General features: G+C 38.4%; 1 protein-coding gene across 3 annotated transcripts in view; it reads right to left on the bottom strand.

Annotated features, from left to right (window-relative positions):
- SSBP2 (single stranded DNA binding protein 2) overlaps nt 1-20623 on the bottom strand; it is a 141048-nt gene that overhangs the window by 105826 nt on the left and 14599 nt on the right. For all 3 annotated transcript variants that reach the window (XR_001873358.1, XM_017806119.1, XM_017806118.1), the window contains exons 2-3: nt 4571-4643; nt 234-295 (exon numbers count right to left, since the gene is read on the bottom strand). Coding sequence is in view for 2 of the 3 variants with exons in the window: in XM_017806119.1 (XP_017661608.1) it covers nt 234-295; nt 4571-4643 (135 nt within the window). In the remaining variant the exon portion in view is untranslated. The remainder of the gene's footprint in view (nt 1-233; nt 296-4570; nt 4644-20623) is intronic.

The raw sequence follows: 20623 nt of genomic DNA on the forward strand, positions 1-20623 counted from the left end.
CAGAAAATGCTTTTTTAACAGTACACAGGCAGTATTTCTTTTTTCTGTATCTAATATCAGTATCTTTCTCTATATCTAATTCTCTGTTATTTCATTCCTTAACAAGAAAATGGTTCTTAATTCTCATCCTCCCATTCCTTTTACTATGTTCACCTGAATTTCTTGCCTCCAGCTGCTGGAACCAGCATTCAACATATACTAAAACATCAGAGGAGAAGAAAATTGGTACTTACCACCACCAAGAATGCAAGAATCCTGGGGGCTCCCCCAGTGTGATGTTTTTTTCCCATCTTATCTAAAATAAAACAATAAAAACAGAGGTGTACATTTTTGTGATCATTGTGACTAAAAGGCACTACATAATTCAAGTATCAAAAGGATAAACAAGATTTCACAGTTATGAAAGGCTTTATGATCATCAATCTGGTTGGCCATATTACTTTATAACACCTATAGATATAGCTGATACTTGAAATTGAGCTTTTTTCATGCTAGGGAAGCATATTTTAGATTTTTTTTTTGGGGGGGAAAGGGGCTTCTGAATACAATGTGTGTTATTTTAAGGTAAAAAACGCATGACCAAAAAAAACCCTGATTGTAACGTACCCTTAAAATCTCGAATATTTTGCAATTTGCACAGAACCCGTGTTATGGATTCAGCAGGTGGCAGTGTTCCCCCCACAGCCACAGCCAGCCAGTGTTTTATAATCCTCAAGGAGTGCTTTAGTCAGAGGCGATGTGGAAATTACAAGCAGCATCACAGTTATAACCCAGGCTCCCACCACTCAAGTGAAGATGTAAAGCTCTTTTGGCTTGGTTTTCTGTGCTGGCAAGCTCTCATGAATGCCTATACTGGCTGTGACTTCATTCCCACCCAGGAAACCTGGTTTGTTTAGCACTGTCTTCAAGGGAAATGCAGTTTAAGAACTCTTGACTTCACACTTCTGCTGTTGATCAGTGAACCCATCAGACAACATAAATCACAGTGACTGTGTTCTGCAATACTTCCCAAATACTGTATCTAAACTATAATAATATAATAACGCCAGTCATTAACTTGTCCTCAAATCCAAAATTGAGTAGTCTGTGCTGTAACACAGCCCACATAGCACTGTCCAGAAGAATGTCTGTCAGAACTGGGTGGAAACTGGGGCACTGTGTGCACTCCAAATTCCTCCAGTTACAAGGACACACAGCATTATTTCCTGTCCAATTTTGTTAAAAAAAAAAAAATTGTTAAAAAAACAAACCATATTCTTCTCTAGGGACAGAAGTAATGGCAGATAAAAGGAGGGTTATTTTAATTAAATGCTTAAACAGCCTTAATATGATAGATATTTAAAGATACATATATGTAAAAGTACATAAAAGTTTAATATTATAACTTTCCAAAGGAGATTAAAACTTTGATTCTCAACTTTGATTTGATTTCTTCAGAAATTTAAACATATACAAATTCTGTCAATAGATTGTAGAACAATACGTTGTTCATATACTTAAAAATATTGTTGGCACTCATATGAAAATCCATATAGAAAATCTCACACTTACATGAAGAAACCCAATGTAATTTTGATATATTACATGAATAAAGCTATTCAAAAACAATTTTGCTGTTTTAAATTGTTTTTAAAAGACAACCTTGAGGTACTACCACTTGTTTTGGTAAGGTGGCAGAATGAACCAATACTCCTCACACACGTCAACAGCTAATATATAAAAAACATAATTCAAAAAGCTCCTGCTTAACTGCTGGCTGAAAAAAATTATAAAAATTTAAGATAAAGGCCAAAAGCTACTACAAAGGTATTACGCATTCTTCAAAAACACTTCCCTAAGGCATGACTGCTCCTTATGTGCAGTGGGAATGGTTTGGAAAGACTTATATTAATAATCTGGAATGACAGTATCTCTGAGAAGTTCCAAAATAACATCATGAAGAGATGCACTGCACAATCAAAGGGAAAAGGGGGTTCTGAAGTTGAAAAATCAATCAGTGAAGAGTAAAAATTTTGTCTGCAGGACACCCTCCCTATGCCTAAGCTGTATTTGTGCTCTTCAAAGCAGGGCTTAGTGAGGAAATTACCCAATTCCTCTTATGTCCTAGGCCATATTTCACCTTCAGAAATTCAATTGGAGAAGTAGCCTGAAGGGAATGTGGAAGTTTGGGGCACTTTTCAAGGATTTTTGTTTTGTTTTTTCAAAATATTTACACACTTGCCTCACATGGCAGATGTCTGTCTGATCACAGAGACTTACAAAGAATTATTAATCTTAGAAAAAAAATCCCTCATTGTCATCTGTATCAGTTAAACTCATAGCCAAGGAATGATTAACTGGGAAATACCCACCCACCTGGTCCAGGCTAATGGAATTATTCCTCCCAGGCTAGAATCTAACTTCCAGGATAGAAAATACATGGGAGAAGGATCAGATCTTCAAAGGAAATGTACATAATTCAAAGTATACACAAAGCATTACAAAAATATAGGGATACTCAGGACAACTATCTCTAAGTTAACCAGTATCAGAGTGGATTCCATGACATCCAACTTAAATTTTCTTTTAATTTGGTTTCATGACTCTGAGCCACACTGCCTTGCAGATCTTTAAGGAAGGGCTCCCAACCTTTGCCATTTATACATATATACATACTACTGACTGCTGTATACATTCAGTTTTGGAGCTACTCTGAACCATTTAATCTTTAATGAAATCCACCCAAAATGACAGAGCAGAGAGGGCACTGAGTCCCAACAGCCACACAACCACTCATAAGTATTGTCAGCACCATATTTACCCTTCTGCACTGCTAATTAGTCAGGTAAATAAACTCACAGCTCACACCAACTCTATACACTATTAATTGTCCCTGACCCACGTTTGCTAACTCTTCGATAGTACCAGTTTTAATTTGAAAGATTTGTTATATCCTCATATTATGTTGTTCAGACCTGAGAGTTTCTTTGTAAGCCAAGACTGAATTAGTTTTAAAAGCTATGTTTCAAGACCCTGTATTTAATGTTTTCTAGAAATCCAAATGTCATACCAGTTACACTTCTGCCAAGTGCTCATTTTGCAAATATATCATAAAAACAAAATGAGCAAAATTTATCTTATGCAGTGCAGTATTTACAAATGGCAGCTGTTTTGGGAAAGCCAAAATGATACATTATTTTCTCTCTTATTTTTCCACTGCTTTACCAAAGAGAAAAAAAATTGTCAAAAATATACTTTATTATAAACTCAAACTTGCTTTATGGTGAACTTGCCACCAGCTGCTGCAAGAGAGGAGCCCCAAAGAGAAGATACAAGGAGTCCCTGAAACAACATCTCAGCCTGGGCCATACTGATCAACATAACTGGTCTACTCTGGCCTCCAGTCGGGAGGTCTGGAGACACACCATCTATAACGCTGCTGATGCCTTTGAGAAAGCACGCAGGATCACTCTTGAGGAGAAAAGACAAAGCAGAAAGAGTCATGTCTTGCAGAATATACCACCTAAGGAGTCTTTCTGCTGTGCCTTTTGCAACCGGACATGTCTATCTCGTACTGGCCTCATAAGCCACCAGCGTGCCTGTAACAAACATGGATAGAGCCTTCCCAAATCTTCGTTCGCGAAGCCTAGACATGATAAACTCAAACTGATACTACCACAATTCTACCCCTTTTCCTTCTCTCTGCTACATGAATTTTGTATAAGCATCACAAACAACGCTCCGGATTCTCATCCTCCCCTCTTCAACCTCCAAAATGTCAGCACCAGCATAGTAATTTTATTAGCTTTTGGAAGAGGATCAGCTGAATCAGCAAATTTTCCTAGTACATCATCTTGCCTATTTTTTCATGACTTCTGCTCACTATTCAACTGTTGTTATTATTATTATCTTAAATATTCCTGTCAAAGAAAGATTAAAAACAACAATAAATCCAAAAGACCTCAATATATTTGGCACACATTTATATCCTAGGTCAAATGTAAAATGGTAAGGAGATGCAATTTACTTCAGCCTTCAAAAGATGCATACAAAGCCTTTGAAAGACTATGAAAATAAAATAACTATTGTGTAAAGGTAAAAATTCCATTAGCAGTTGAAAATGTTTAAAAAAACAGGATCTAAATGGTTGTAGGCAACAGTGATTCAACAGATGAAAAGAACTGAAGTGGTTAAAAGCATGGTAAGGGCACAGAGAGATGCTCAAGAGGAGAACTGATAGTGTGTGACAGCAGAATTCAAAATACATTATTGTGGTGTATTTTGGAAGGGCCCATCATTCAAAATTGGATATATCAATAGTAATTTGAAAGGTCATAAAAAGAGAGTACCATTGACTCTAACGTGCACATTTATTAGAGAAAATAGATTAATCTTTCCCCAACATGGAATGGGGATAACAAACCACAGCAAAAGCATTTACACAAAGTCACGTAAAATAACACGGCAAACTGGCTTCCACAGAATGAGAAACCTGTGCTGGTCGAGGCAAACTGGTACTCAAGGTTCTCACTGTTGTTTTCCTAGACTCAATCAAGTTTATCTCACTGGGAAGTCGTGCAAGGAAACGTACCTCTGACAAAAACGTCTGGGCGGATTTCTGTGCTCCTACATGGAGCAGATATTCATATACGTACAGTGCTAATCTGAAAAACAAACAGAAAGGACAATATTTAGTGCTGTGCATTTGTTTGCTCCTCTTCTTTAAAGACAAAAGATTATCACAAGTTGCACAAGGTGCATCCCACTACCTCCCACAGGTCACGATGTACTGAACGTGTCAAATCTATCACCTGTACCAGAAGTTTTAAACTAGACATGTAGGTCAATCTGACCAGAGGTGTTTAAATAGTAGTTAATTAAGTATTATTAGACCCCCAAATTACTTAATGTCAACATTTTTAATGATATTTGGACAAGTGCCCAGTGAACTATCAACTGACCTACTGCTGCTCTTTACGAGTATGCTTACTGTAAATACAAGATATTCGTACAGCAACACTGATTATTTTTCCAGAGCAAATTTTTTTACACGTGGAATGTGTCAAGCTGTTAGCACACTTGAAAAATAGCCTGTGTTTATCCAAAGAACACACAAACCCCAGGCTACATCAGGAAAAGCAATCCCAGCATCAATGCAGTACCACCACACCTGTCGAGCGAAGTGCAAACAGGCTTTCAGATTCATTCAGACTTGTGCTCTGATGACAACAGAACTACAAACAACTATTACAGCTCCCAAAGGAGCTTCCCAAAGAGCCGTTTCCAGACACATCTCCAAGGAAAGACAAAGAGCTGGAATAAGGATCTCACTGCTGTAAGAGGACTCATTCCCTGAACGACCAACCGGCACAACCTGGGCTGGGAAGGCCTGTGCAGCAGCCCATGAACGGTGGAGCAGGAACAGCAACCAGATCCAACTGATACAGGCCATGCAGGCAAGATTTAAATTAGAAAACCAAAGAAGCAACGCTTTCTATTCCTCTGATTCTCTAGAGGGGCTCCCATCTGTCTGTGCGCTTAAGTCTTTCAAAATGAACCACTGTGTAAAAGAATGATTTAATAATAATGATTGGAAACGATCTATAAGACATTTCAGGAGGAAAAGAGAAAAGGGAAAAAGGGAAAGGGAGGAAGACGAGGAGGAAGAGGAAGAAGAGGAAGAAGAAAAAGAAGAGGGAGAGGGAGTGTCCTTTAGTAGCTAAACTGCTTTTAAGAAGTAAAATGTACTTTCGTGCACCTACTGATACATGGCTATTTTCATTTGAAACATTCTTAGTTATCATATTCGAAAACTTGCAGTTAACTATGCACAGTAGAGAGGGAGACTATGTGTCTTCCTGTTACAGTTCAAAACCCCATGCAATGATCACTGTCATCATGGCACTGATAGAGTAGTAGTTATTGCAGTGATCTAATAAGTGTGAAATTTTAAAATCTCAGAGAGGCATTCCATAAAAATTATTTTTGTTTGTTGTTTATACTTTGTACATGCAATACACACATACACATTACTTTACTCTCTGTCCAACTTCAAAAGCAAAAATGTACTTTTTTCCTTAAATATATATATTCAAACATGACTGGTTGTAGTTTGCACTCTGTGAGTACGTGGGGAGAGAGGATCTCTTAGAAATTGACTCAATTCTTCACAGTTTGATTGTCATCCAAATCTTAAGCAATAAATGTTTGTAGATGAAATCTAAGACAGACATAACGGGCAGAGTGGAAGCGCTTTTCTGCTACAGCCAAGACATCCTGAATATCCAGTAATGCTTTAAAGCACCTCTTTGTCTTATGAAACTCCCTTTTTTCTTCTTATCAAAGCATGAAGCCTGAAGTCCAGATAAAAGGATTTGTGTGATCATATCCTTTCTGCCTCGCAAATGAAAGCGAAACAGCACAAAACCCTGGAGTTTATTGCAGGGGTTTTCACCACCTCCACAGGTCTGCCACGTATTGAAAGCTTTAGCAAATACGGCACCACGATGCCCAAACTGACAGCACAAGACTGTAATATCCAGAGGGATTTGTGACTTTCACCTCAAGGCCTCTGGAGGCTACCTGCGAAACACAGAAAAGCCCCAGCCCAGCCCAACACCCCCAGCCTGTTCCCATCATCTCTGGTCCAAAAATCCAAGACATTTTAACACTGCAAAAAAGACAGACCTAAAACTTTGACTTAAACATATGGAATGTGCTAATTAAGCGTTATGATAACTGTAACATCTCCAACTCTTTGATATGCCCTATTACCTTTTGGGGTAAACACACTGGCAGTGAAATGAAACAGTGTTTAATAAATGTGGGGGGGGGGGTAAACATGACAGATTTCAGTAAAACAATAAATATGCTGGGTTTTAGGCTTCCAAGTTGATCCACCTGTGGTAAATCCCATGCTAGCAAAGGGACTGGCTGCCTCCTGTGCCAGGAGGAAAAAAAGAAAGCCGGGACCACCTTCCACGAACAGCTGTGAGACTGGAGGCACAACACAAAATAACCTGTTTGAGTCTTATTAGATCTGTATCTCTGGTCCCTCCCCGTTATTATGCTGTCAGGAAGTCTTTACAGAAGTCAACAATGTTATACTTCATTCAGAATTAAATGCATTTACCATAGAGATCAAAAGAAAGATACTAATGTTTAACAGTGTTGCAGCAAAAAGGATCAATGCAAACTGATGCTCTGAGGAAAGGCATCAGAGACAACCCAAAAGATGCAACACTGTATAACAAGGAGGAATACCAGATACACAAACTTTAACTACAGGACAGACCCGAGTAAGATAAAAACCAGGCTACATTTCAAATGTGTAAAATGAACAAATGAATAAACTATTTAACATCTGGGCAGAATGTAACAGTGAGGTGGTCTCTGACAATAAAGGACTTGGGTTTGAAGTGACATTTTAGAAGACAGTTTTTACTCATTAAACTGGTGTGAGAAACCATGCAAAAGCAGCGAGCAGACATATGTTAAATTTTCACATTTGCATACTTGTTGACATCCCATGAGTAATGTGAGGAAAAAATATTTCCAATCAATTTATGACAATGCTGAAGCAATTTTTTTAAAGACATGACATAGGCCAGAATTCCTCACTCCCGGTCAAGACAATTAGAGCACACATTCATCTGTAGCCTGATGAAACATTCACTTCATTAACAAACAAAAAAGGTTACTGTCTAGCTCATTTTGCTAACCTAGTGCACTTTGCCTGAAGTTTCTGCTCTAACTGGACAAGGCATTCTTACATCCTACAAGTACCTACTGAATTCCAAAGAAATGAACCATCTAAGTGGTTCAAGTTAACCAGTTATCAGAATATTACCAGGAAATAAACAGTAATCCCTTTTGCTGTGCTGTGGGAATGACATTCTTACACGTTAAGGTGGGAAGATGCAATTAGCTTAGTGAGAGTTTACAACTGAAGCCTTGCAGCAGTATTTCCACTGATGAAAACATGGTTAACTCACCCAATTCCAACCCAGAAGACTAAGATTACACATCACAGAAATGTCCCTAAGATGCTAGCACCTCCTCTGTCATCAACAGACATTTTGCTGTTAATATCTGATGCTGGCTGTAAAAAAAATAAAGTACCTATAATGAGAATGTTCTAGATCTGAGCATCAGCATGATACATTTAACATTTTAAGACTGGTAAGACTTAATTTTTTTAAAACTATTCATGTATGGAGAGTTCTGCATATGGCATGTGGTTTTTTAACAGTAATAAAAAAACTAGCAAATCGATATCCATATATAATTTTGAGTGAACAACAATGAAAAATAACTCCATAGAAAATCTTAAATTCCTCTCCATGTTTCAGAAGACTTCAAGTATTCCAAAATTACTGCTCTGACTTATGAAGAGAAGGAGCTATTTTGTTATTTGCAAAAAGGGCTATAGACTCCATTTCAAATCCAGAGGCTCCTTAGAATCTCACTCATTTCATAATCAAAATACAAACCTCACTCTCTGAAATAAGAGAACGTAGCACTGAATCCATATCTTAAATTGGGAGTTTCTTGAACAAATTTTCTTGAATCCATCACTCCAGTATTTTAAAACCTGCTCTGAAGCTCTTGATGATGAGCTAGTTTTACTAAATTTCAATTAACAATGGTAAACATTATTTTAAAAAAGTAGTTGGTTTTTTTTTTAACAAACATATATGCCAAACCACTCTTTCTGGCCTACTTGATCATACTGACAGTAATTTTCCCTGTGCTCTCTCTCTCTCCTCTTATTTAGCACATCAATATGCTAATATAATTTCCCCTATATTTTTAATATATTTTTTTCATTAATGGCCTTGACACTGCAGTGATTCACCTCACACATCCCCCAGCACATCAGCTCTCCAAGGCACATCGTTTCACCTACATGCCATTGATATTTTTGGTTTTTTACCCTGAGTCCAGCAGGTTGCCCTTTCCAAGAGCTTCTTATCATGCCAGTCTGTTGCTTTTTTTTTTTTTTACAGCTCCAAACATGATCTATGTTAATGTTAGTCCTCTGTATCCCTTCAGCAATGTGACTGGTTTTCTTGGAAACACATGGGTATGAAATGAAACCCAAACACTGGTTGAGGAAACAGTAAGTCCCAGAGGAGTTACTCGATGTTTGTTTGGGAATGTGCACTGACTGCTCTGAGAGCTCCTGCACAGCCCTGTAAACACAGCCAGAAAAAAAGTGAATGCACTCAATATGATTCACACCCATTTCTTTCTCCCTCTCTCTGTAGACAGCAGAAAACATTCTTGCATGCCCCTAAATAAGTGGGGTTTACACTCAGTGCTACAACGAACAGTGGCCTTGGTGCCTTGCATTAGGCTGACGGTGCTTTTAAAGTAAGCTGATCCTTTCTCCTTGTTTATCTCAGTTTAAAGACAGGAAGAGCCTTCACCTACCACAACTCTCCAGTCTCCCTTCCACTTGATTCCTCACAAGATGCCCTGAGACAATGCCTCTTAAAGTCTGGTCACCCTCCCCTTGATTCTATTTATTGCTTCAAGTGTTAAAACAGTTGCAATCTATTACTCTAAAAGCATTAAAAACAACAGCAGGGTTTTCCAGTCCACCCATACACTTGCAGCTCACAAATTTGTGTCCTAATTTCACATGTTTTTGCTACTTAAACTCCTGCAGACTTCAAGCTGTGACTATTCCCAACAACATGTTAAACTTGTGCACCAGTAAATAACTAAACACTGTGCAGGTATCTGGTATCCATTGATCTTTTGGAAAAGATCAGAGATGTGTGCAGTGGTGGTGCCTGCAGTCTCTCCCATAAGCACTTAATTGCATGGTTTTACATATTTTCATCTGCTAAGGATATCTTGGTTTGTGCTAAGATGTCACACTGCACAGCATTCCGCACTTCACTTTTGTCTGACTCTGGTTGAATTTCATATTCATTTTTGTCTCAGGTCTCAGTTTGTAGAAATTAGTATGGATCCAAAGTATTGCAAAATCAAAACACTCTTCTGTAGACTCCATCTGGAATGGGATAATTTCCACCCATTTCCAAATACTTCATCAAAAGGTGGATCTTCCTGATGACCTCCAAGATTTCAAATAAACAACTTTGTCCTTTTAGCACCTATGTTTGGCACATGTATTTCAAAAAGGCAGCTAAAAAATTAGTTACTTGACAAAATGTATTTTAAAGTGTAAGCAGAGACTTTTATAAAACTACATGAGATTCCACCTCTTCCTGATAACAAAGGTGGTAACTCTGGTCCTCACTGCTGCTTTCAACAGGATAGCAATGGGTTTTTACATGGTGTTTAATGCAAGTAGTATATGAAATGTTACACATTACAGCTGTTCCTAAAGCAGCTGCCTGCTTGGAGTAGAAAAAACTGTCTACAGCAGCACCTGGAAAAGGCTGAGAAAGAGGAAGAAGCATGAACATAATACACTCAGATCCCCAAGGGTGACTTAGACAGACCAGCACTGACTGGTCATGCAGTGCCCATCAGCCTCACAAAGCAAGCACCACGTAATTTGATTTTCATTCATACAAATAAATCAGTGTTTCTGGCTCCTAGAGGGACCCATGTTTTTGCCAATAGCAAAAACAGCTCCTCTGTTTTTGTAGGAAGTACAGGCTGAATATCCTGTTCACAGAATCACAAAATGGTTTGGGACCTCTGGAAGTGATCCAGCCCAACCCCTGCCAAGGCAGGGTCACCTGGAGCAGGTGACAACCCAGTTGCAGATAGTAAGTCAAATAAAGACTGTATCATCACTCCCCACTCACTGTGTGCTCCAGTTCTGTGTTCTCTCTTAAGCACAAACTCCTTACTTATACCTTGCTACGACACTCTGAAGAGACAAGCAGTAACGAGTCATCTCATGAATTTTATGGGAATCATAGATGATGAAACAGAAGATGAATTCCCCTGAGTATCTACCTAAAAAGTAATGGTGGAAAGTAATTTGTATGACTTATTATGAACCAATAATATTTTATTCTGGAGAGAGTAAGTCCTGAAAGGATCAGAGTAAATCTAACAGACCTCAGAAGTCAAAGAAATTCAGGGAATTGGTAGAAAGAGTTTTTTCAAAAAAACAGATAACCTGAAGAAAAGAAATGCAAGACAAACATGAGGTGGTTCAGGCTATATTAAAAAACTCATGGCAAATATCAGTGGAAGACAGACAGAAAACAATAAAGAGGTTACTCTGGTTTGCATCAAAGATTCATCAGTGATCCAAGAAAAAATTGCAACAATGAAGAAAGTAAAGGCACACAATAGTATTAGCCCCAATTAAGTATTTGGGTCCAGTAGATGACAACTAAGCATCTGCCTGAGCCATAAAGTTTCCCTTCCAAAAGAGGCCCTGCACTGGGACTGCGGTGAGAGAACTCAAGGAATTTCTCTTAAAAAAACCCAAATCAACGGCAATCACCCCCCAAAAAAGGAGATCTTTATAAGCATAGATAAATAGGTAAGTAAACCTATGGAAATCCTCAGCACACCTAAACTGATGGTACAGAACTTGATGCACTCTGTTCCTCCTCAGATAACTGCTGTTCATGCCCACCCTTGGCTGACAGAGAGGTGCTGGAGGGAACCTCTTGCTGCTCCCCCAAACTGGTCCACAGCCAAGACAGACCAGCCCACACACCCAGTTCAGTCCACATTTCCACTCCAGATTAGCTGGAGCACCAGCCTCCAGCTACAGTTCTTGCATTACAAGTTTGCTGAGGCTTCACTCCTCTCTCACTGCCCAGGGGATGGTCTACTGCCCAAATATATGTAATTTACAACTTTACAGCTAATTTGCTTGGACTCTAAACTGTAAGGTACAAGAAATATCTTCCTTTTGAAATGCAGGTCATAAAAAAAAACCCCATAGTGGTTTCTGTATCCTCCCACCATATTTTTACAGTAAGGATACTTTCCAAGTAGAAAGAATTTCAGCAACAAAATGAAGATGTTTGAAAATCTGTCTAACGAAGAGCTGACCTATACATTAAAAAACCATAAATAACAATAATAAAAAAAAACTCCAGCAAAAACAAAATCTTGCAGTACTGAAGCTATACTGCCAAACGTTTGACTATCATTCTAGAAAATTTGAATGCTAACTCTCCAAACTGCTTGCACTGGATAGCGTTTGAAAGGCAGAAACCAGGTACTGGACAAAAGGGATGGCAAGAATTTGATTCTGTACTGACAGCTGATGTCTGGAAGAAGAACCAAACGCGTACTTCCTTGTAATTGAAACAGGGGAAACAGGAAAAACCACTTCTCACACAATCTCTGGTTGAGCACTTATTTCTAAATCAAATTTCAAGGACCTGAGCATTCAAAAGACTGCGGTTCTACCATGTGCAGGACATAACTCAGACTGGCTGTTCTGCTCTTAGCAATTACGAATGCATTCCTGTACAGTATTATCTTCAATTCAGAAAAGGCTGTCTTCCAACTGGTTTACACTGGAAAAGAGATAATTTTCTATTTTACAATGTTTTAAAGTATGCATTACTAGAATACTATAATCTGTCCTGGAACCAGTTTTTGAGTTAACTTCATGGATGACTTCATAAGCAGGCAAGTCAGGAAATATAGGATATAAGTCAGTGTCACATTGTCAAAATTCAATTGCTGCAGCAGGACAATAAACAGCCAAATAGGAGACTTCAACAGGACATGGATAGGTTTAAAGATGCCAGGAGCTGGTACTAAAAAGTAGAGTAAAAATAAATAAATGAAGAGGAGAAGGGGGGAAAGGAAGGGGGAAAAAAGAAAGTGTGGAGGTAGTTTTGCTAGGGAATTTCAGAAAACATTTTCCAATAAAGGATGAGTGATAAAGAATTTTACGAGAAAATCCTCTGTAATAATAGTGCCAAAAAAAAAAAGCTTCAAAATGTACTCCAAAATGTTTTATTAAATATAAATACTACTTTCCTATTGCTCACGTTCAAACTCTTGCCTAGGCAGCCTTTCTCTTAGTGACATCTTGAAGAATTCTGATCAAATTGCTTGAGAACACAGGAAAGTTGATTAAAAGAAACTTACAAAACTTCCATGCATTTTCCATTTCTCAGTTAAATATGAATAGAATATCAAGATTCAGCACATATTTGTATTTAAGATGCTGTTTTCATGCTATTTGAAATTGACTTGAGATACTTATACGGTGTTAAAGAGATCTGGATCTCAAGTGACAAAATTATACACAGAGAATCTCAAAATCCCAGACTAGTTTGGGTGGGAAAAGACCTTAAAACTCATCTTGTTCCATGGGCAGGGACACCTTCCACTATCCCAGGTTGCTCCAACCTGGCCTTCCTTGACATTTCAATAGATAATTCTTCATTTATTACCTTCATCATCCTTTTTTCATTTTTCCTGTTTCTCATCAGTAAAAGAGAAACTAATCTTGAATTACTCTGGAAACTCTTAGAAGCAGGTTCCAGTGTAAGAAGCTGGAGTCTGCTCAGCATAAGGGAATTACAAATAGCAGAGAGCAGGGGACCTGCCCTTGCTGATCCTTATCCCAAGCAAGATCTACTTGCAGAAGCAAGGGAAAAATACTGGGTTTAATTTCTGCTTTTTCTGCAGTCTACCAGCATTATCTCTACACACCATAATGAAATTACAATGGGTGGGAAAGAGAGGAGGGGGACACTGCAAGACTCCACCAAAGATACCGCACAAGTCACTCCCAGTACCAGCTGATGGAAAAAAAAAACTAGTGACATTCTTTTATTGTTTCTACTAACCTACGTATTTTTTACCAGTTTACATAAATAAATCAATTCATGATTTCCCTGTTTCATGTTTTATACACAGAAAGGCAGAAGACAGTGCTTTTCAGACACAACCACTTAAGTTTTACAAGGCATAATGTTCAAATTATTATGAAACTATGTTATATAAAACTTTTATAATGAGAAATTAAGATTATGACTCAAACTTTACTCTCTTGCAGCATGTATATACTTTTTCAAAAAAAGTGTTGATACAAGTTTCTGAATAACTGCAAAAACAACGAGGTAAGAAAAAGGCACCAAACTTGCAATGAATAGCAATAAAGTGAAAAGAAAGGCAACACTTGTGATTTATTAAGAAACTCATATTTCTATATGAACTGTTTCCTTGATAGCGAATGGAGTAAAAAACCCACAAAAACTTCAGTTCTCAGCTAAGTGCTGAATATCCTTCAGACTTGTCTCACACTTCACTGAGACAGACTGAAACAGAAAAAAACAAACTGCACTTGAAATGAACAAAATCAACCAGCTACCATTAAAGAAAAGATGTTTGGGAAGGGGCACCACAAAGACTGATGACTAGGAAAAAACTATTTATGATATCTCTGTCATATTAAGTCAGTGTTATGTGAAATGTATCTGCAAAAGAAGAAAAGGGAAAATTAGAAACAGATCTCACAAGAAATTGTATACATATACACAGATTTGAATTAAATGCAACATTTTTATTTGCATCAGCAGATGGTTGCATTAAAACCAAAGACAAACAAAATGTTCAACTGCCTGTTTAAACACAGGAACATCATTTCTTACCCTCGACATAACTTGAAGTGAGACTTGAAACTAAATCTTGTACTCAAGTTATAATCCTATGCTTTATCTTCCAAATTACTGATGCTCAACCTGGCCCTATGTCTATTCAGAAAACACATTAATTAGTTTTTAAAAATATCCTTTTATTAGTATATTACAAGAAGACAGCACCAGGCATTCACAGCTCTTGATTTCACTTTCAACTCAAAAAGCCAACCCTGCTCCATTCCCTCCTCAGCAGAGTTTTACTGGAGGGTTGGAGTCAAGTGCTGAAATTATATTTAGTAGTAAATATAAAGTACTTATAAATCTGCATCGAGTAAATCAAATGTTTAATATATATTTTTACAAAGGGGTCATTTGTTATGGATTTTAGGGCAGCAGCTAGACAAAACTGTCTTTAACACCTTCTACTGTGTGCTTGCTGCCATATACAACGCACATTCTTCACGCCTGTAACCTATTTAATAACAGACATTAATTATTTATTGCCCCTCTCTAAACAATTTATAAATGTACCCTCACCATAAAGCATGACCGGACTGGTCTTTGCTCCCACAACGAAGGTGTCTGCACTATTTTAACTGCTGCATTAAGAAGCAAACCCTACTTATAAAGAGCCTAACAGAGATACATTTTGTGATATAAAAACATAATCAAATAGCATAATCTACCACTTACATCAGAATTCAGTATTATGCAATGGATTTCCCAAAATGACTGTGGTTACAATGCCACAGTTATCAAAACTGAAAGTCACGTTTAGGTGCAATAGAAGTTTTTTATACTTCTGTCATGCAACTGTTGGATAAGTTCAGCTTTTCACCTTGGAGTGTCTTAATAAGTAACTTTTTTAACAAGATACCTCAGCCAACACTGCCTATGGTGTCCTGCTTGCCCAAATGGGAGAGAAAATTTTAGGAAAACTGTGTATTTTGCCGCTCCAGGTTTTAGACTTTGGAAATAATACTGAGTGTTAACTGAGTGTCAATCTTCTCTTTCAGAGTGGCTGCCGCTCTTTATATTTTTAGTATGAAAATCAGTTAATAGTTTTAGTATGTATAAGGCATTTTGTGACTCCTTCTGGCTTTTTCTATATATGTTAATTCCTCTCACATAAGAGCTGCATTAAATTTAAAGCACATTCTTTCAGCAACACACAAGAAAAGTTCCTTAAGAGCAAGACACAAGGAACAACACTTCCACAAGTTTTCAAGCCTGCTGTTTTCATGTCTTTTCCCTGGAATTTTTCTCCAACTCAATGAGTAATCAACTACAGCTTTGTAACACTGCTTAAACATTTTTCTGATTAAAATCAGAATTATCCTTATGGAACAGATCTTTTCAGAACAACACAAGGAGCATCAGCCCCAAATATCAGTGGTGCAACACATGTCACCTGTGCTGTTCATCTCTGAAAGCATGTTCAGGAGAACAAACACCAACTGCAAGTAAGACCCTATGCAAAAAAATTCCCAACCAAGAGCAACACAGCACAGCCTATAACTCCTTGTTCTCAGCAGTCTAGATCCATTCAGGAAAGAGACACTGCACCAGGGAAATAAAAAATACACAAAAAAACAAAGGCTCATAGTGTAGAATTAACTCATGCAGTTCAAAACTACTCAGTCAATGAGAAATACAAATCACAGTCAAGGCTGCTCTCTGTATATGTGAAAAAATGTCCGTCCTTAATAATAAAATGTCCCTTTCACACCTAAATTATGCCTTCTATGTGGCATCTCAACACAAAAACATGAACAGAAAAACACACCGAACAAGTTCTTGCCCTAGGAAGCTCACAGGACAGTTGACAAAGGAACAACTATGTAATTCGAATAAAAGAGAAAAGAAGTTCATGAAATGAAGACAGACTAATTGCTGCTTTATAAGATATGTGAGGAAAAAATAAACACAGCAAACATAGGAGGCAATAACCATGTACATCCAGGTAAGAGAAAACATTAGGAATTACACTTTCTGAGGAAACAACCCCAGGATGACACACATTAGGTTGCATTCAAGATCCCTGGTCCAAGACAGCCTAAGCTGGATGGATGGAGGTACCAGGTGGGAATTTGCAGAGTGAACACAGTGGTTAACAGGAAACAACACTGGGGTGCAAGGAACTTACAACACCACCAGCATCTTCTGGTCTCTGTCCAGTGAGGAAAACACAGAAGAGTATTTTCACAGATGACCATGTCTGTACAGGTGATGTAACCTTTCTACTGCTCAGTCAACAAGCCAAGTCCATCTGGAGTTTGGAGTCACTAAAAAGGTCTTAAGCACCCTTCAGAGAGATGAATACAACCCCTTCAGGACTCTTATGCAGGTATCTAATCCTTTGAAGATCAGCTTTGAAGGTGTCCTTAGACTATAAAACAACAATCATATGTGGGGGGGAAAAAATGGGAATAACACATGAACAAGCAAGCCTAAGATAAAGATCTGTAAAATTCAGTGGGAAACTCAAGACAACCTTGGCAAGACCAGTGCAGTTAAAAACTGCTCATTATTCCTCAATATTGTTCCCTTACAAAAATGTTCCCTTTGCAGTGCTTCTGACCTGAATAACGCCCTTGCTTTTCAGAAGGTGGCTACTCAGTGGTTCCTCATTGCTCCCTCTCTCCAGGAGACCACAAGCCTTACTGTGATAATCACAATAAAGAGGTTGTAACTCAAACTCGGGGACTCGGCTATGCCTCAAAGAAAATGAGGAAAAACCTGAAAGGAAATGCCCTTGAAAAGCACATGAGGGACAACAGGAGGCAGGTAAACCTCTAACTGCATCAGGCACAAAACTGCAACAGATGGGGAGAGGCACCTGGAAACATGTTAGTCTCTACAGCGCATTCTGTCAGACTGTGTGGTCTCTCCTCATCCCCAGAAATGTGGAAAACAGGGAATAGCATGAGGGGGAAAGGGAGTAGCTGGAGATACAAAGTCTTGCCAGTGGAAGTAAAAGAAGTCTGTGCTCCACACAGCCTACCTTTACAATATATTTCTAGTGGAAATCCTGCAATTTCAGGTGCAACAGACATGGAAAAGAAAGATAATTCTTAATAAAATATTTTTTTTCTAAAGTAGCTTGTTAAGGGCATCAACCATTAGACTGAATTTAAGCCCTGTGAGAGTTCTGGGATTGATGGTGAGCAAAGTCACAGTGCTTACCTTCTGTTAGGACTTTACCAAGACCTCCTGACAACCACAAAAAAAAAAAGCCAAACCTTTTACCAATCAGATCCGTTAGGGCCAACAAAGGGAAAAACAGTATCTCCTCCCAAAGCCCACATCACACAATCCCATCTCCATACACAGATAGCACTGGGGATGCACAGAATATAAATCCTGGCTGTTATCACCAGGATCCCATGTTTCTTTTGCTGTATTTTTTGAAGGGGTATTTTGTTCCACACTAGCTAACTGCTAAATGCTGCTCACGAAGAGGCAGGAGGGACCACTGCAGCTCCATGGAAAGTAAATCCTGAAGACTTAGGATCCTAAAGAAGGGGAGCTCAGAGGGCAGATCCTGCCTCATCTCCCTTCCACACCTGCTGGGAACATCAGCACTGGGCTTAAATATTTCTCAGGAAGCTAAGACTTACATTTCATTTGTTTAACTTTCAGTACAATGCTTGAAAATGTAAGCATGCAAAAGAGAAGTCATTGCCACTGCTTCATTTCATTGAGAGGGCCACTTATTAAATCAGAGAGAACTTTTCTCAGTACCCCTGACTATTTCAGTAATTTTACCTATTGATATTAAGAAAAATAAGCCATTGCTTGCTTGTGAAAACCTCACATTGGATTCAAAAAGGCAACATTTGTTGCTCTTCTGTGAGTTTGATCACACTTTTACAGCGACAATTTCATTAAACCGCTGAATTATTATATTTTTTTTCTCTGAAAGGAAAAAAACAAGGAGTAACGATTTCTTTTTTATATTCATCCTCAGGCAACATTACTGAAATAAGTATAAGGAAGAGGCCGAAATTTTTCATCATTCACCTCAGACCAGAACGTGCTTTCCTGTTTTTTCACTCAAAAGCCCCTGAAAGAACTTCATTTAAAACAGTAGAAAAAATGCAAGAATATTATCACTTCTCATTTCAAGATGTATCATCTGTTCCCGCAACAAATGCTCACAAACTACGTGATTTTTTGTTTCAGAAAGTTACTAATCTCTGTTTCAGGTTTGATATACCTGCACTGTTCAAGCACAATGCATCACATGCATAGATGGACTATAAGACTTGAGTGGATTTGAACACAGCATAGATGACATGCAAAGGTGGTATCACTATCCTCAAATCAAGCTAACACACACAAATAAAAATTAAACAAACGAACAGAACAAAACAAAAAACCTAACAAATGAAAAAATTGTGTAATTGAACCCACAAATTACTGATTGTGACTTTAATCTCAAACTTAAGCATTTAGTACACACATTACCCTAAACTGGGAACATGTTCCTCAAATGCTTTTATTCCAAGTATTTGTGTGCTAATTCTAAAAACAACTTTTCAGAGCTAACTGGGAGCTCTTCAGGCTGATGCATGCATTCTGTGACCTTTCAGGTAAAAAGGGGAAGATTAGCCCCCTGAGGTCCTTTTCACACTTGGTCCAAGGTGAACACTGGGCAGGTGCAAACTTTACAATATCAGGACTAAATTTCAAACCCAGCAGCCTGGAGATGAAGATTATCAGGAGTTGCTTGGTAACTGGTTTGACAAAGCACTCACAGTTCTCTAAATTCAAGCTCAGCTGCTCCACCTGGTACCTGGGAGGGCTATTGTCTCCCCTTTATCCTACCTGGGCTGAAGTGTCAGGCTGATGCTCCCATGTAACTGTGCATTTTACATAAATACATTTTATCTGTTTAAAATCTCTGCTGTTTCAGAGTGCCCAAGTTGCTCTAGAGCTCTGTAGGAGACCAAAGCTTCATTCCTGCTCCAGTTATTTCCCTCCCCAGGGCTGCCATGAATACAACAAATGAAATCACGTGAACGGTGATCTTGTCATATCTCATCAGCAAAGCAAGAGTTGGCCTTGGTCATTATTAGAACAAAGAGATTTAAGAGATAAGCTTGCAACAAGACTAGGAAACTTTCTGTACACTGAGTTGAAGTCACTCAGTGTAGCTTCTCTGCAACATCTCCTTTTCCTCCAAGGATTTTACTGAACTTTCCGTGTTCAAGGATCACTGGAAAAATTAGTTGTATGAACAGCAAATATAATGAGTCAGCTGCTCAGTTTATTTAGGATCCCTGCAACTCACACAGCACTTTAAAACAAGTTCTACAGGAAATTCAGTTGGTGAAATAGAAAAACTTTATTAGGGTTGGATTTGTAAAGAAAAAAGGTAAAGAAAATCCCATCCAAGATGCCAACAGTGTAATTATATTAGCCTGTTACAAAACAATTAAAAGTAATGAAATTTTGACTTCTCACTAAGTGTTAAGAAGCTTAAGATTAGTATTTAGTTAATCCTTCAGTCCCACTGAGAAGCCCTAACACAGACCAGACAGCATTCTTGAGGTGGTAATGTTGCTCCACAGCTTCTCAGCAGCATCACTCATCATGAGGCAGAGCCTGACATGTACATATAAATTTACAGTTGGGTGGTGAAGAGCTGCTGCAGACCTGCCAACACATACTTGAATCCAGCTGGTTCCAATTAATAGGATCCATCCTGGTGGTTGCTGGCAGCCTCCAAGAGGCTCCAACTTCTGCCATAGCCCAGGCTGGAAACCAGACCACTCAGACAAAAACTCTGCACAGAGATGGCACAGTCACCTCCTCACACTGCAGAGCAGGGAGTTAAGGGGGTAGGAGCAGAGCAATGTGATGTATTGTCATATATAAACAAACATTTGGAGGGGACACAGAGAAAAGGCTGTATGGACAATTTATGCTCTACAGCAATTGCCATTTAATTCTCAATTTAAACTGCACATGATTTCCACCATCTTCCCCTCTTACCCCCCACTTCCCCAATCCTACAGAGACAATGCTGGAGTAGTTGCTGGAATCACCACACTTCACTGTAACTTTTCATCTTTAGTCTG

This window comes from Lepidothrix coronata, unplaced genomic scaffold (genome assembly GCF_001604755.1).
Source record: "Lepidothrix coronata isolate B3197 unplaced genomic scaffold, Lepidothrix_coronata-1.0 Scaffold14, whole genome shotgun sequence".
Lineage (NCBI taxonomy): Eukaryota > Metazoa > Chordata > Aves > Passeriformes > Pipridae > Lepidothrix > Lepidothrix coronata.